Source organism: Rhinopithecus roxellana, chromosome 17, assembly GCF_007565055.1.
Source record: "Rhinopithecus roxellana isolate Shanxi Qingling chromosome 17, ASM756505v1, whole genome shotgun sequence".
Classification (NCBI taxonomy): Eukaryota; Metazoa; Chordata; class Mammalia; order Primates; family Cercopithecidae; genus Rhinopithecus; species Rhinopithecus roxellana.
In genome coordinates, this window is record NC_044565.1 from 22,281,110 (window position 1) to 22,299,513 (window position 18,404).

General features: G+C 40.3%; 1 protein-coding gene across 1 annotated transcript in view; it reads left to right on the forward strand.

The window, feature by feature from the left end:
* Window positions 1–18,404, forward strand: part of ANTXR1 (ANTXR cell adhesion molecule 1) — a 248,040-nt gene that overhangs the window by 11,544 nt on the left and 218,092 nt on the right. The window contains exon 2 of the mRNA XM_030921455.1: window positions 16,295–16,366. Coding sequence (XP_030777315.1) covers window positions 16,295–16,366 — 72 coding nt within the window. The remainder of the gene's footprint in view (window positions 1–16,294; window positions 16,367–18,404) is intronic.

The window sequence follows — 18,404 nt, forward strand, 5'->3', positions numbered from 1 at the left end:
TTTGAAGAGGAAGATGGCCAAGGTCCAACCCAAAGGAATTGCTAACGGGAATTGTCTGGGCAAGAGAAGAAAATCTACTAAACAGAATTGAGAAGAAGCAGAACAGTCAGAGAACTAGCAAAGAATTGTATTAGTGAGGCAAGGAAGGACAGAATTTCAATGTAGGGGAAGGGGTGATCATTCAGATGTTTTCCCCTGAAATCATCTCCTCCTCAATGTATGGTCTTGGTGAATGGTGGCACTATAAGTCCAGCTACTTAAGCCAGAGATATGAGGGTAATCTGTTGTTCACACTCAAGCCTGACGATATCCACTGCCATATCTCTCCCAGGTTGACCTTGTTCTCTACCTTGTCATTGTCTTAGCTCAGGCATTCACCATTTTCACCCAGTTTCAGTGAAATATTCTCTAAATTGGTCTCTTTGCTTCCTTTCTTTACCCTTCCCCCCACCTTGTATTCTTGACAATCAATTCTAAAATTGATCTTTTTAGAACACAAATCTAATATCGATACCATCTTCCCTAACTCTCACCTCTTACGCCTTAGACATTTCCGAAGCTCTTTCAGGATAAAGTGTAAACTCTTCAGCAAAGTGTCCAAGACCTTTTTTGCTCAGGTCACCATGCATTTCCAAAACTTCATATCTTACCATCTCCCACATATTTTTGATTTTCAAAAAACTGTACTGCATAGTTCCCCAAACTAATCCTTGCCCTCTCTTGCCTTTAGCTGTAATGCCCTTCACCACCACACACATCTTTACCTAGGTGATGCCTGCTCATTTATCCTTTGAGATGATTACTAGTACATGGTCCCCTCTTATTACTAGTTGTGGGTTCCCTGTGGTAAGAAAAAATAATAATAAGAACAATCACTTTTCTATGTTATTTCTTCATTCAAAGTTCCTTCCTTATTCAGAATCTCCTAAACCCATAACAACTCATATTGTATGACAAGCCGTGGACTGGTCCATTTTCAGGAGATGGAGAGGAAAAACCCTTAGTGTTTGTCCTCTGGGGTTTCATCCAGTGACCTGACCTGATTTTCCCCTGATGCTTAATGATATGCAGCCCTAATTAATAAATACCTGTAGGGACCTCCTGGAAGATGGCTTTCCCAACATCTTGATTGCAAAAGGACTATCTTCAGAATCATAGTCCCCTTACCACCACTCTTGACATTAAAAATAATGCAGATTCCAGGTTTGCAGAAATTATATTGCAAATAAGAATTCTATAGCAAATAAGAGAAAAGTGAAGAATCCTAACTGTAACTGTACACCAGTCACAATAATAAACAATATAAGGTAAAATGAAACTTCAGATGCTATTAGACATCACTAAGCGTAAACGTTAAAGCTCATTGTTAACAGAGTGACCAAAATCCTAATTTGCCCAGGACAGACCTGGTCTATGCTTGTTGTCCCAGCATAATTATGAATGTCTTCTTTTACTCTAAAAAATGTCTCAGTTTGGATTTTAAATTATATGGTCATCCTGATTATTAACTGTTGTAAAAGACAGTATCAAAAGGAAAGGGGATTGAAGGTCAAACAGGTAAAGCAACTTGCACACTTTGTTCCATTAAAATGGGCAGCCATTTCAGCACTCCTGCTTCCATTTAAGTGCTCTAATTTTAAGTATTTTCTGGAATCCTCACTCCCAAATTCCCATAACAATTAGCGGAAGTTCTTTAATACCTTTCACTATCTTAGCACCTAACACTTTGAACTGTAATTGTACATTTCCTGACCCTTCCATGGGGAGGCAGTGTTGCCTAATGGTTAAGAGCACAGGTTTAAACCCAGAAAGACTTTATGAGCATAGTGTCTGGACAAGCATGGACTTCAACATGGACTCTAAGTCTAGACCGCTTGGGTTCAAATCTCAGCCCTACCACATACTAGCTGTATGTCCTTGAGTAAGCTGTTTAACCTCTCTATGAACTCAGTTTCCTCACCTGGAAAAAGGGAGATAATAATAGTATGTGTCACATAAGGCTGTGCTCAGAACAGCGTTGGCCATACTGGAAATGCTAGCTGTCATTATTAAGTGCCAATGAATGTAAAGTGCCCAGCACAATGCCTGCTGCTTAGTAAGTGCTCAGTAAATGTCAAGTGTCATAATTATTCATCTTTGTATAGACTCCAAAGGACCAACCAGGCACTCAAATATCAGTTTGCTGATCAATAAGTGGCATACTATAAGTAGGCCCAGCAAGGTGAGAACTAAAAAAAAGCCATGTACTTTAGCAGAAATAAGGGCATTGGTGACTTTTGGAAGTGCTGTTTTGGGGCATCATAAGAGCAGAAACGAAAAATGAGCTGAGAGGCTTAACAGGAGATGAGAAAGCAAGTTTATGACCTCAGAAAAAGATCTGGAGCATAAATGTTTAGCTTCTCCCTCATTCCTTTCCCCTCTGTCATCTAAAACTGTCCCATCTCCCAAAAGAAAAAGTCGAAGAAAGTGTCTAGGAGACGCTGCATCAGGTCCAGAGACTAAGGGCGTTGACACTGACATGCAACACATGCGTTAGAAATTCACTAGAAATAAAGCAGATGGACTGAGTATGAAAGAGGTCAAGCCAGGGTCTACTCTCAACTCTGTTGCCAAATTGTAAAAAAATATGCAGAGAAAGATCTGTGAGGAGCCCCTAGAATAATCCCAGATCTGGAAGTGAGTTTGCAGTCCAGTGGGGACCTGAGAGAGATGAGAACCATCTCCTTGGAGCCCTGTTGCCGTTGGGCATCAGCATCATGCAGAGGCAGCTGCTCTATGGGGGTCAAAGGGGAAACCAAGCCACAAGAGATGCCTATGAAAACCAGGCACCTCCATGACTGTGATCCTGTCCAGCACTGCTGAGTCCTCCCACTAGATCACGAGCCTCCAGGGAAACAGCAGAGTTTTGTGTTTAATTATGTGGATGTACTAGGGATCAAGAATGAGGCCAGGTACAGCACAATGCAAACCTGAAGCAGAGGCTAGGCCAAAACAGCCCCTACATATGGCAAGCTGGAATGATGTAACTGTGTCCAAAACAAGCAGACAAACCTTGCAAAGGTGAAGTTCCTTTGTGGAAATGACTGGGGTTGATTCCATTCCCCACTCTCCCCTAGCTGATGGACAACAACATGAGCTTACTTTAGCCATCAAGACTAACTCCTTTTCACCAGATTAATTCCTTTGTATAAGTGTGAGATGATGCAAGTGTGTGTGTGTGTGTAAGTTATTTTGGAAGCAAATGCCAAGCCAAGTTATACCTTTCCACATTCAAGGATGAAAATAGGGCCTACAAAACTTTAGCACCTTAAGATAAGTGATTAAACAAAATTCTTGAGGTAGAAGAATAATATATATATGGAAAGCATTTTCAGTAGCGAAAAAAGAAAAGGTCAATTGTAGCACCATATGACTTCAATTAAGTTAAATAAAACAGTAAATTTGTGAAACAGGAGATAAAATACGAAATGAGAAGATAAGGGACCTAGAACAGTTAAGGAAATATAAAATAATGTGGAAAAATTTCAAGTCACCAAAGAAGCAGTAAAAAGCAGAACTGACAATGCAGAAAATGAAATAAATGATGCAAGCATGTTTAAGGAATTCTCATAATTTGGGGAGGAAAGTGCAGTAAGAAGAAAATGATGAATGATAAAATGATAAATAATGAATGGAAAAAATAGCTATTTGAAGGACCAAATAACTGCATTGCTAAAGTATAGTCTAGAAGAAAATTTCAATGCTTTAATAGAAGAAAACTCTTCTGACTTAAGAAAAATTTGAAAATGCAGATTGAGTAGGCTCATCAAGTGATAATCTGAATTAATTATTCATTAAAAGACACTAATACTTAGACATTTCCTGGTGAAAATCTTTAATTTAAAAGACAAAAGAAGAACTTTAGAAGTGGGAAGAAAACACATGGTACCTGCGAAGGCTCTGAACATAAAATGGTGAATTTTAATTGACACAATCTTTTATGATGGATAAAATTTTTGATGAACAAATTTTGATGGATTTATCAACTAAAATGTTATACCTAGCCAAGATGTCACTTACACATGAAACAAATAAAAAAGCATTTTCGGATACATATAGATTCTTCTTGAAAGGGGAGTGGGATAATTTTCTTCAGGAAATTATCTGAAATGTGAATCAAAGTTTTAAAAAATAAAATATAATAATTATTACACAAAAGAAGTGGAAATGACCATTGAATCAATTTAAGCAAATATATGTCTAAATAGTATTTTCAATAAATTTTGAAATAATATTGCATCAACAGACAAAAGCAGTCTGTCATGAGAAAGGAACAAGCTGAAAATAAGAAACTTTGGGGGAAAAATACACTGTTTCTGAATATTGAAATCCATTAGAAATAATGACCACCACACTGAATATTGCAAAAAAAAAAAAAAAAATAGATTCAGTTCATCAGAGGACAGTTTGAGAAAATTCCTCAGAACTTAAGCTGAAAAGATACAGAGATTAAAATTATGAGAAAAGAGCCCGGGTGCAGTGGCTCACACCTGTAATCCCAGCACTTTGGAAAGCCAAGGCGGGCAGATTACCTGAGGTCGGGGGTTCGAGACTAGCCTGGGCAACATGTTGAGACCCCTCTGTCGCTACTAAAAATACAAAAATAATTAGCCAGGCTTGGTGGCACGTGCCTGCAGTCCCAGCTACTCGGGAGGCTGAGGCAGGAGAATGGCGTAAACCCGGGAGGCGGAGCTTGCAGTGAGCTGAGATCCGGCCACTGCACTCCAGCCCGGGCGAGAGAGTGAGACTCCGTCTCAAAAAAAATAAAATAAAATAAAATAATGAGAAAAGAGAAAAGTAATACAAAGACTAGGTCCAGGATATCTAATATCGTATATATATATATATACACACACACATACACACACACACACACACGAAATAAGAATTCTGGGGAAAGAGATATAATAAAAAATAATAATAAAAGGAAGATAATTTTCCTGAGCTGCAGAAAGATTGGAGTCTTTAGATTTGGAAGATTTAGGTAAAATACTCAGCCTAATTAGTTTTTTAAAATGGTCTACAATTCGTACAATCTTCGATAATTTCTTAAAATGTAAGAATAGAAAAGTCTACATTCTTCCAACAAAGAAAAAAAAATAGGCTCAACAAAAAAGAAAGTGAGATTCAGACGCATTAGTTTTTTTACTCTACAGCATTAAATGTTCAAAAAAAGCTCAATAGTTATAAGGTCTTGAGTGAAATGTGATTTTAAAATTCCTTAGCCAGGCTTTAAAATGATACACATTTTAAAATTGTATTACTTAGTTACTGAAAAAGTTACCTGAAAATATTGACATCAAAATGGAAAATATATATGAAAAAAATGTTTAAGAAAAAGACATGGCATAAAAGAAACAGACGGAATGGTTCTAGAAAAGTTAAGAAGTTATAGTAAGGCTATCAGTGAGACTTTGTAGCAAAATATAAAACTGAAAGAATGGATTGTCAACAGAGAAAATGAAAAATGTAAAATTTTTATGCATGGTAGCAAAAATCACTCATATTACATTTACATATGCAAGAAGATGCAGTTTATTCTTAGCTCCCAAACTCCTCTTTTCTTCCTTCTAAGTCCACCTTCTGGGTAGCAGGAGGGAGGGAAATCCATAAATTTTGAACCCAAGTTGTGATAATAGTCCATTGTGGTGATTTTTAAAAATCCCTTTAGGTAAAAAGCTCAGTCTTTCAAATGTTGCCTTTCCCTCACCAGTAGAATCTGGGTATTTGAAGGAGATGGATTTGTTTCTGTGAAAAAGTCCTTAGATTTTGGACCAGTTGGTTTCATAGAAAGTTCTGTCACATCTTCAAGGAACAGAAAATTTCAATACTAGTGTTAAACGCATACAGACAGCAGGAAAAAATAAGTTTCTCAATTCACTTTATGAAGCTAGCATATGTCTAACATCTGTATCTACCAAATAGAATACCTTCATACACAAAACTTCCCACCAACTTCTGAATAAAAACTTTAAATTTTAAATTAAATACATTTTTTTAAAAAACTAACAGTAGGCCGGGCGCGGTGGCTCAAGCCTGTAATCCCAGCACTTTGGGAGGCCGAGACGGGCAGATCACGAGGTCAGGAGATAGAGACCATCCTGGCTAATACGGTGAAACCCCGTCTCTATTAAAAAATACAAAAAACTAGCCGGGCGAGGTGGCGGGCACCTGTAGTCCCAGCTACTCGGGAGGCTGAGGCAGGAGAATGGCGTAAACCCAGGAGGCAGAGCTTGCAGTGAGCTGAGATCTGGCCACTGCACTCCAGCCTGGGTGACAGAGCGAGACTCCGTCTCAAAAAAAAAAAAAAAAAAAAAAAAAAAAAAAAAAAAAAAAACTAACAGTATAGTAAAAGAATAATATCCTAAGACCAAGTAAAATTTATCCTAGGAATGCAACAGGGCTTCAATATTTGAGAAATGTTTATGATAACTCCAATTTTTTTGATGGCTGAAGATGAAAACCATATCTCAGCAGAATCTGAAAGACATCTCTGAATATTTAAGCATTCAAGGATATAGGGGATATAAATCATAATTAATGAGGTTGATTTAATAAATATATTTTGAACCCTATACCCTACAGAGAATAAACTTTCCTTTCAAATGCCCATGAAATATTTATTAGGTCACAAAGAATGCCTCCATATATCTCCCAAGGCACAATTTTTCCAGTCTGCATTATCAGCAATAAATAACAGGAAATGAATAGCAAAGTACACCAAAACTTCAGCTATCAGGAAAAAAATACAGATTTGTATATTATCTTGTCATGAGAAAGACATGACAGTGAATATAGAAATTTAGAAAAAAACAAGTCTGAAAGAAAGTGATTGTCTGGGACATAGGTTGGCAAACTATGGCCTGCAGCCTGTTTTTGTAAATAAAATTTTATTGTAGTTCAGCCACATTCACTTTGTTCATGTACCGTCAATAGCTGCTTTTGTGCTACAAAAAACAGAGTTGAGTAGTTGCCACGGAGACCACATGGCCCCCAGAGCCTGAAATATTTACTGTCTGGCCCTTCACAGAAAAAGCTTGCCCACCCCTGGACTAAGAAAACATTTGCAACTGAATATAAAATGGGCCAAGAATATTGAGACTAGGGTCAGCTTCATAGGCATGGGACCCGGTCAGTCAGTCACCCAGGGCCTCTCATTTCAAAGGGCCTGGCCCTTGGTTTAAGGGCCATCTTGCCATCTTGAATTTCATAAGTTTTTCTTTTATTTTTTTTTTTGAGATGGAGTCTCGCTCTGTCACCCAGGCTGGAGTGCAGTGACCGGATCTCAGCTCACTGCAAGCTCGGCCTCCTGGGTTTACGCCATTCTCCTGCCTCAGCCTCCCGAGTAGCTGGGACTACAGGCGCCCGCCACCACGCCCAGCTAGTTTTTTGTATTTTTTTTTAGTAGAGACGGGGTTTCACTGTGTTAGCTAGGATGGTCTCGATCTCCTGACCTCGTGATCCGCCCTTCTCGGCCTCCCAAAGTGCTGGGATTACAGGCTTGAGCCACCGCGCCCGGCGAATTTCATAAGTTTTGAACAAGAGACACTGCATTTTCATTTTACCCCAGGTTCTGCAAGTTATATAACTTATCTTAATTGATACAAAGAAAAATGAATCATAAATGTGAAAAAATTATGGCTTACAGTTAAATACATCCAAATTAAAACAATAATGAAATCAGTTTGTCCTTCCTCTGCCTACCCTCACTGCACAGTCTAATTACTTTGATGTGGGGACAGTCTATAGGGTAATTGGCTCCTGGAGAGCCAAACATGAACCCCTCATTCTTAGCATCTGTCCCTCCCTCTCTCTTTTCTTTTCGTAATCCTCAGATAGCAAAGGGCTTTCTGTCCCTCTGCTGTACTGCCTACCCTAAGGCATGGATTTCTTCACCAAATGACACAAGAGGAAATTATGTCCTCCTTATATTGTGATCTTAATCCTCCAAGTTTGTTTCTTTAACTGCTAAAGGAATTTAGAAAATCTCTCTTTGACAAAGTCTTGCTTCCAAACCAGTTGTCTTGCCGAAAAAATCATATTTTGAATTTCAAATGTTAACTTTTTCCCCCTTTCTGCATCACTGCTGGAAAAACAGAATCCCCCACTGCTCCAGTGGCTCCTGCCAGATGGATGTCTCCAGCTGACCAGGGTGTGTTGGGTCACTTTCTGTGCAGTTGCTAAAGAGAAAAGCACAGTAAAAAATTCAAAATATTACCCCCATTATGTATGTAAAGATATTGTTAAAAATTATTCATCAGAATTATTTTGTAATGCGAAAAAATAGAAGCAACTCAATGTACAAAAAGGAATTATACCTATTATAAAGTTATAAGTATACAAGTTATAAAGTGGAAAAAATGCAGATGTTACAAGTGATGCTGGGAAGGATTAATGAATGAAATAAAAACTTTTTCATAACCATAATGACATTAAGTGAAAAGAGCAGAGACCATAACCTGTAAATACACAAAGTGAAGATGCTTGGGAAGTCTGAAAGTAGAATCACTGCAGTGAAGGCAATGGCTCTCTCTGAGCTGTGGGATAATGGGTGATTTTTATTTTCTTCCTTTTGTTTGTCTTTCCCTCCTCGCTACCCACCCCTGCAAAATTTCCGACAATGGACCTGCTGCTTTTGTGATACAATATTTGTAAACCCTCTCCCTTGGTGCCCTCATTCTGAGTCACTTCCTCCCAAGTGACATCATCCGCAGCCACTCTCACTCCACGATGTTGGACCATCCCCTTTGATCTTTCTGGGGGATGCAAAGTGGCTACTGTGGCTTCATCTCTGTGAATCTGGCGAGTGTGAGAAACGGAGCCGCAGCTGTGCATTTCAATTCTGGGAAATACCTTTTGGGTTACTAACCCATTGTCTGTATTCTTAACAACAGTGCTTTTGTGTTGAATCTGCACCAAAAGTACCAACAGTTGATATTAGAAAATGTTTTTAGGGTTCTCCTGGTGTGCATGTGTTGTGTGTGTGTGTGCATGTGCCTGTTGAAAAAGGCAGAGTGGAGTTGAAAGGAGTACATATTTTGCTGTAATACCTTTTTGATCATGATCCACAAGAAAAATACATTTTACATCTTGACACAGTACATATACAATACTTATGTGTAATTGAACAAAAGTTACACATTACATTCTTTTTGTTACTGTATGCAGTATATTCTGGTATTTATATTTTATTCTATTCCTTTTTTTTTAATGTTGGCAATGTCCCATGAAATTGCTTTCCCAAATGACTAATAAGTTCCATTCTGTCCATAGGCATCAGTTAGATATACTAATGGGACATTCTATCACAAGTCAGTCGAGTGGCGCTGGGCACCCTGTGCTAGGGTCCCTGCGACACAGACAGGAGCAGGGTGGGTGTCCCCAACTCAAAGTCAGTGTTCAGTGACTAGGTTTGGGTCTGTATCAGTGTCTAATGAAGTTGGAGTGGAGGCAAGGTCAAGGTCAAGCTTTTCGAGCAAGAGGGAGGCATGGCTGTGACTCGAAACAGTAATAGGAGGACAAAGCCTGAAGGCCTGGGCCGGGTTTAAGACTCTAGGCAGTCAGAGGAGAGGGCAAGGCTAGGAGGAAGAAGAGGAAGGCATCGACCTCAGATTATTGTTCAGTTACTTCCAAGGGTCTAATATGCAAAGAGTAGAAGCAAAATAAGAACTCCAAATCTCATTCTGACTTGTTTTCTGAAGTGCACTCTTTTCCTTGGAAGAAGCTGGGGAGGGAGCACGACAGCAAATGAACGCAGGGTCTTTGACAGCAGAACTAAGTGTGAGTCCCACTTACATGTGCCTGAAGCTGCCGAACATATCTGTATCCTTCCAGGATTGGCAGGGGACCCAAGTGGGTCACTGAGGACATCGGTGACTTCAACTGGGTGGGGCTAAGGACAAGTAGAAATTGGCAGTTTTATAATTTCCATCCTTAGAGCTGCTCTGCTCTTCCAGGATTAGAAGACTCCTTGGTGATGGTTCCAACTGCAAACTTTCTTTTTCCCTTTTATTCTATTCTAATCTGTGTTCAAAAGAAGGGAAGGTAATTTAAACTCAATTTGGCCAACTCGATTCTTTCTGACTGGTTGTATGTGTGGCTAATGGAAAGAGCCTGTGTTTTCTAAGGAGCTTAACCACACGGAGGTTTGGAAACTCACATAAACAGAAAAGAATGCACTTCAGAAAACAAGTTAGAATGAGATTTGGAGTTCTTATTTTGCTTCTACTCTTTGCATATTAGGCCCTTGGAAGTAATTGAACAATAATCTGAGGGCAGTGTCAGGTTCCATGCAGAATCCTGCACTGGGAACACACAGTGAGTGCAATGTCACAAAAATTTCTTGACTTCTTACCATGTTCCAAACACAAGAGAGAGCATAGAAAAACAAAAATAAGTAAGACACTCTGGAACTGCTTTCAGCAGCAACCTTCTGGGACTAGTAGTGAAGACTGGTGGCTTTGCCTCCCCATGGTCTGGCGAGCCCTTCTCCAAGGCCAAGTCAGATGATAGTGTGGGAGGGCATTGACTCTGGTTTTGAGTGGACCCAAGTGTATTGAAAGAATCTTCAAGCACAGAACTCTGTAAGACTGTCTTCAAGCAGAATTCCTGGGAGGCTACTTGAATTCCAAATTCTGCTGAGATTTGTGCAGTGAAACAGAGACACAAAATCCCAGGAAGGGGCCTGGAGCCTCTGTGTCATCCTGAGACCAAGCTGACCTATGATAGCCTTCAAGGGCTAGAACTGCATTTGAGTTAGGATTTAATGGAGTCAAAATTAGGGACTTTCTATATCCTCTGATTTCTAGCACGTGGCACTGCAGCTCTCTGTGACTATAGTTTGCCCAGCAGTTACGTGTTAAAGACAATTCTGGGGAAAAAAAATCTACAACAGAGTCCAGTGGAACATTTTCTAGTACTATTTATATTTGGGCTTAGAAGGTTTTAATTTCCAACTGCAACTTTGGTGATAATGGCTGGGTGGGCCATACTCTCTGAAGATGGTATCAGGATGCCATAGCCAGAGTTTAAGATCATTGACTCATAAAGAGACTAACATGATAAATGGCATGTTCCACACATTGTGGGGTGGAAAGAAACTGGAATTGGATCCACTTTCTGCCATTTCCCCCAGCCAACACCTGGTTGTGACCGGGAGTCCACTTAGGTCTTCAGGATTGAGAGGAAGCCCAGGGTCTCAACTACCCTGAGTCAATTATTCTGGCAGTAGCCACTAGGGCAGTTTCCACACCAGAAGATCAGTTACAAGGCCAAGTGCAGGTGAGACATACGTGTTTCAACAGAAAGTCTAAACTGAGTCATAGACCCAGCAAATTCATCCCTATGGGAGAAGGCGGCGGGGGGCGGAGTAGGGGTCTGGTTGAGGTCCCAGTGGCCATGGATAGGAAGTCAGCTGGGATCGGTGGGTGGTGGTGAGGCAGGGGAGAGGACTGTAGTACCAGACAGGTAAACCTCCTGCCACTGGGGATTTGGGTTAAAGAAATATAAGCAGTACCCCCCAACAAGCTCGCTGCCATGCTGAAACTACAAGCAGCGGACATAGGCCTCTTTCTTTTTCCAAGAGGTGGTTTGATCATGGGATAGGACAATGCCTGCATGTGTGGGTTAAGACGTTTCAGAAATAAAGAGTAGAAGGAGTCCGAGGTGCAGATCGAGATAACGCTTTACTCCCTTTTTCCGTTAGTAGCTGAGGCCCCTCGGAATCCCAGGGTAACCCAGAGAAGACAAACCCAGTTTGGTTCCTAGAATCTTAGAAGGTTGTGTTTTTACCTTTGATATTTGAGGAGGCAAGTTATGTACATCTCCAGTGTGGCTCAAAGGGTGTATATTTTCGTCAAGGCTTACATAATTGTGTAAAGAATGATCACGTATATATATGAAGTGACAAACTCCAGCAGCGACAGGGCAGCTGTTAGCAGAGGAGCAAGCCTGTCAATGCTTCCTTGCCTCCAGTTTTGTCTTAAAGCTCTCATTTTATTTTCTTCTTCAGAAAATTCAGCTTTTGCCCATTAGCAAGAGTTTTTTATGGATGTAGACTTTTCTCAACACCCAAGGATATATTTTGGATCTTTCCCTATATCTGGCATCAACAAATCAGGTGAACATCAAAACTGTATAAACTTTACATCAGTCAGATAGAAGTATAGTGAAAATGACATGTTTTAAGAAAGCTGAAAGTATTAATTATCATTGGGTGACCCTCTTTAATAAGTAAAGGAATGCAAATTAATTTGTGGCTGTGAAATAGGGCCACTCCTTGAGAATAAGGAAATAGTAACTCAAAAAGGATTTACTTCAAACTCTTGCTTCTTAAACAGTGAGTCAATAATAGTTTCCCAATTCTAGTTCAAGTTCCTATGTCACCAACACATTGCTTCTCCTCCCAGTATAATTTCCTGATTTTATTTTTTTATTTCTGTGGGTACATAGTGGATGTATATATTTATAGGGTACATGAGGTGTTTTGATACATGCATGTGTATGTATGCCTGTTTTGATACAGGCATGCAGTGTGAAATAAGCACATCATGTAAAATTGGGTATCCATCCCCTCAAGCATTTATCCTCTGTGTAACAAACAATCCAATTATACTTTTTAAGTTATGCTTAAATGTACAATTAAATTATTATTTATTATTATTGACTATAGTCGACCCTCTTGTGCCATCAAATACTAGGTCTTATTCGTTCTTTCTATTTTTTTTTTTTTTGTACCCATTAACCATCTTCCCAGTATAAATTCCTCCCGGCAGAAATTCTCTACCGATGAGGAAATTGGACATGGGATAAAGGAGGTTTGGAGATTCTTTCTAATCATTAGATATCTCACCCTACCCCCTCAGTAACCAGAATTTCAAAGATTAATTTTCCTGGTTGTATGGACCAAAACACAGCATTGCATTTCAGAAGTGGCCTCTAATGGCCAGTCTTCAAGGAAATCTCTTGATTCTAGTGGAAAGGGGTTGTAGAATTCTGGATTGGCCAATGGCTTATAGCCAGTCATGTGGCATATCTTCGGAGGCACCTGGACAGCATTGGGCCATCTCTGCCAGATCACCACCCAGGACCCCCAGGGCCAGAGCATCCACCCCATGGCTGAAGGATGGCACCCTAGACCAGTCTGTGTAACTTGAAGTATAAAAGTGAACCCTGTCCAGGAGGATGGCCAGGTCTTTATGAAAGAAGATTTCTAAAGCTTTAAGCCCAGGGCTAGGATGTGCAGTTCTGGCGAGCTCATGGGAGACTCCAGCTGCCATTCAGCTCGGAGATCTACTGATGATCACGTGGGCCCAGTCACCAAGGAGCTATGCCCTAGAATCAGTGACCCATCTGGGAAGGCTTCTTAGTTCACATAAGTCACGGGAATTGGTGAGAGCCATCCGAGTCCCAAACCCAGGCTGTTTATCCAAGCCGAGGCAGAATAGGTGAGGATCAGTTGGCAAAAGATCAGGAAGCTTCCATGAGCAATAGAGGCTTTTCTTCTTCGTGCTCTTCTTTCTTTCATTCAATAAACAGGTAATGCTCAGGAGGGAAATTTCTTTAAGGCCGATTGCCACCCAGTATCAGGGGATGCTGACAGAGAGGTGGACACGGTGGCCCTGAGAGCATAAGGCAGGGGTAGTGAGTCGTGTCTGTGTTGGTTAAAAGCAACAGGGAGAGACCAACCTGAGTTTGTTTTTTTTTTGTATTTTGAGATGGAGTTTCTCTCTTGTTGCCCAGGCTGGAGTGCAATGGTGCAATCTCAGCTCACTGCAACCTCAGCTTCCCAGGTTCAAGCGATTCTCCTGCCTCAGCCTCCCAAGTAGCTGGGATTACAGGCATGTGCCACTATGCCTGGCTAATTTTTGTATTTTTAGTAGAGACGGAGTTTTGCCATGTTGGCCAGGCTGATCTTGAACTCCTGACCTCGTGATCTGCCTGCCTCGGCCTCCCAAAGTGCTGGGATTACAGGTGTGAGTCACCGCGACCACTGACCTGAGTCTTGAATGAAGAGTTGCTTGCCACCGTGGACAATGAGTATCCCAAGCAGGTGGAGTATGTATAAAGGCTGAGTGAGCAGAATAGACAAAGGGGTGCTTTTGACAGGAGGGGACCCTGGCACGCTCCTTCCAGATCCCTTCCCCATCTCCCCAGCTCCTCACCTCCCCTCTGCAGGCTGCATGGTGCTGCACCATGAAACCACTTGCTCTTCCCCAACTTCTGTGTTTTACACCAAGGATGATCTTGCTCCCCTTGTCTTCCTTACAAGTTTCTAATTGTCCTTGAAGAATGGGATTAAAAACCACCCCCCTTCACAGCCTGCACTGGCACAGAGAGCCATTCCCTTTTCTTTTTTCCAAATGCACAGTCCTCAGCTGCAGTACTTTTCGTGACAGGTTACATGTTAATTCTTCTGTCTTCCTCACTCAACTCTGAGTTCTTGAGGGGAAAGCACCATTTCTTAGCCATCTCTGCACCTTAGGCAGCTAGAATAGTGCTGTGTGATGTTATTTTTCATAGTTAATAAGAAATATCAAATCCCCAGTATAATCTTCCTGCCTCTGGTTATGCCAAATATCATCTCAAATTAGCCACAGTGGGGTTCAAGATGAGCACACAAAAACATAATTCTAATGAATATCTCTTGTGTGAGGAGAAGAATCCAGGATTGAATCATTGCTTTGGACCCTTTCTATAGTACCCATTATAAGATTCTAGAACAATCTGTGTTCTTCAAAAAAGAACAAAGGATAATATAATGAACACCCATGAGTTCCCCACATAAAATGAGCAAATGTTAACTTATTTTCACATTTTTTAAAGAAATAAGACTGTGTGTTTGAATATATTCATAGAAATTGTGTGCTGGTGGATTTATAATTTTTTTCTCTAACTGTGGAACAACGACTATCACTGTAAAAGGTGCCTATGTACATTCTCTAGAATTGAAGTTCTGGATTAATTTGAGGAAAGTGAGACATCCTTATGACACAGAGTTATCTAATGGTATGGCCAGAACATATGGTACCACTTTTATTCAGGTCAGACAGATGTATCATTTCTGGATATGGGACAAAGAAAAATAAATTGTCCTCCTGGAAATGGAATATACCCAATCAGAATGAGAATTCTTGTGAATATCATTCCATAAAAAGGAAGGCAAAAAGTTCTCTTAAATCTCTATAAAATAGTTTGAAACAAAGGAAAAACAGCAACAAATAGCTCTCTGGATGTTAAAATTGTAAATGAGTGCATAGCAAATAAAAATAATCAGAAATCAGTGGAAAATGCAGTACAAAATGTCAGAGTAGAAAGAGCAAACTCTAACCTCAACAGTCATTAGAATGGCAAGCAGAAATGTAGAGCTTGCCTGAAACTGATCCTTAAGTGAAAGGGAGGAGGCATCACAGCTACTAAAAAGAGTGGGTTCAAATAAAAAAAAAACTAATTAGAGCCACTGCAGCAAACTGAATATGAGCACTATGGAAAATATAAGCTGATTGAAGCAGTAGAAAATGGTACCAGTGAAACAGAAGTCAAACTTGGGAAATAAAGAAGCCCCTTTCCAAATCTAAAATCCTGTGGATTCCACATGTCCTAGGGAAATTTCCCTCTTTTGTCACTAAGAGGATTCCTTTTCTGTATAACAAAAAGCTGTGTCATTCTTCTTTTGTTTATTAGTATGACTAAATTAGATTTCCTTAAATGTTCAACTATCACTACCTTCCTGAAATAAGCTTCACTAATTAATTATTATTCTTTTGGATTCCGGCTGGATTCATTTCATTAATATGATTTGGAGATTTTGCATCTATATTTACAAATGAAGTTGGACCCTTTGGGGAAGGGATGTGTTTATCATGTGTGCTAATTTCATTTAAATGGATTAGAATAGTTTTTCTTCACTAATCAGAGAAATAATTTAATAGCACAAAAATAGCTGTTTCTCGAAGATGCGAAACTCACTTGTAAATCTCTTTGGACCCAGTGTTTATTGTTGCTGTTGTTGTTTTTCAGGGTTTAAGTGTGTGAATTTGGGGTGGGACAGTGCGAGGTAGAGTGAGGGGAGTTCTTTTACAACATTTTAAAGAACCCTAACAGCCTTTCAAATAATTTCCAAAGTTACAGAAGTTTCAGGTAACGAGTCCAGTTATTGGGGAGGTCAAATGTAAAATAACAGAATGTGAAGATAAATAATACAAGGTAAAGACAAATAAATACCTGAGTCACGCAACACCTGCTTTTGTTTTCCTAGATCAGGAAGTGTGCTGCACCACTGGAATGAAATCTATTACTTTGTGGAACAGTTGGCTCATAAATTCATCAGGTGAGAAACACTATGCATTTTCTTCACTTGTTGTTCTCTGTCATGAGAACTACTCAGTCCATGTTTGCTATTCTATTAATTACTGAATACTTCCGGGATGTTTTTTGACTAAGGTGGGCTCTCAGATCTTGGACCAGAGACTGTTTACTTTGTTTTCATCTTTGCCACGTTTTAGAGTAACATTTGGCTTTATGTTTTTGGGAGGAGCCAGATCTGGTTATGAGACCAAAAATATTTAGCATTCTCCCTTCTCTGTTGAATAGCCTATTCTTATTACCTTTAACATTTTTCTTGCACACTGCATCATGCAGCAGCAATTGGCACATTTTAGCTGGACTCACGTGTAGGGTGTACAGTGTCTAGGATGAACAATTCATCCCAGTTTGCCCAGAACTTTCCCAGTTTTAGCACTGAAAGTCTCACATCCTAAGGGGAACCCTCCTTAGTCCTGAGCAAAATGTGATAATTGGCCACTCTAGCTGTGTGTACTATCAGGTAGAATCCTCTGAGCATTTTCAACATCACTTTCCCATGCAAGGCAATGCAGTTTTGAACAAAGTCACTGCAAATATCATGGGAGTCTTGGACTTAGTAGTAAGGAAGTGAGGTCACTTCACCCTGCTGTGTGCAGCCTCCAAGGGATAACACAACAGTAACAGCTTTCATAGAGTGCTTGAAGCAAGTTGTCAAAGTCTTTGGTAAAATTGGTCTGATCATCATAAATTCTAACACAGCTCCACTTCATGCTGATGGCCTCCATAGAGTCTTCCAGTTGATAGGCGTGACCATAAAGTTCTTCTTTGAGTAAGGTTCTTTGTCTCAGAATACAGGTTATGCTCTAAGCCCTGGGTGGTGACACGCATGTTCCCCTCAAATTCGGTTACTGACCTCAACACATACCTACCTGCCTAATTGGAGGGAAATGATTAGGAGGTGGCTTGTCTGTTTTACCAAAAATTGGAAGCTACAGCAGGAAGCATCTAAACCCAGATGATTAGGAAAAAACAGATGCTGAGAGGACAGAAGGGAGAAAAAGCACAGGAAAGGAGAGAAACAAATACATGGGTGGTGTTAGAAAATGTTTGAAAGGATCATAGAAACTAGGAATTAAAAGGAATGAGACTTTCCAGCCTATCCTAGGAGGCGCTGTGTAACTCTCTACTTGAATAGCTCTGGTGAAAACTCACTGCCTTTTGAGGCAAAAGTCCAATAGTTGGACAATTCCAGTTTTCATAAGTCTTTTTGTCATTAAGCCAAGATGTCCTTTCTTCACTCGCAGCCATTGGTCCTTTGGAGTGATATAAAGCAAGTCAGCCTCCACACCCTTCACAGTATCTGCTCTGTCTCTAATTTGCTCTTCTGGGCTTCTGTTCCCTCTGAAGTGGAGGAGTCTAGTGGAATAGGCTTTGAAGTCAGGCAGATGTGAGTTTGAATCTAAGTTCCATTGTGCAACCATAGCAATTCACCAACCTTGGCTGAACCCTAGTTTATATAAGAGGCTTATAGGAGAAAACATGTGCGAGCCCACTAGTCCAGCACCTGGTTTAGAGTGGGCACACATCTTTCTCAGTTCCCTTAGCAATCCCAGACTCTTCACTACCTTAGAATCTTAGAAAATTGTGGGCAGTGGCAAGGAAGGGGATTAAGAGAACCCTTAATCCAATTCCCTTGGTTTCTAGATGAAGAAACTGAGGACCGGGAAGGTTGACATAGCTTAATCCAGACAAGGCACCCTTCTCTGGTTGTCTCTGCTAACCCTCCTTGGCCATGGAGCCCCTCAAAATGTGGAGCCAAGATCTTACCATCACCCAGACTCCACAAGGCAGAGGCTGGGCTGTAGTCTATTGACAGTCACAGCCCGAGTGCCCGTAACAGTGCCAGACACATAGTACATGCTCAGTCAGTATTTTTAAATAAGTGAATGAATGGGCAATTTTCATTTATTTATTCATTTTAATAAAAAGTCTAAGGCAGTTGGGACTGCAGGGGGAAATTCATTCAATAACAGTGGCTGATGCCAGTACAAGTACATCATTTC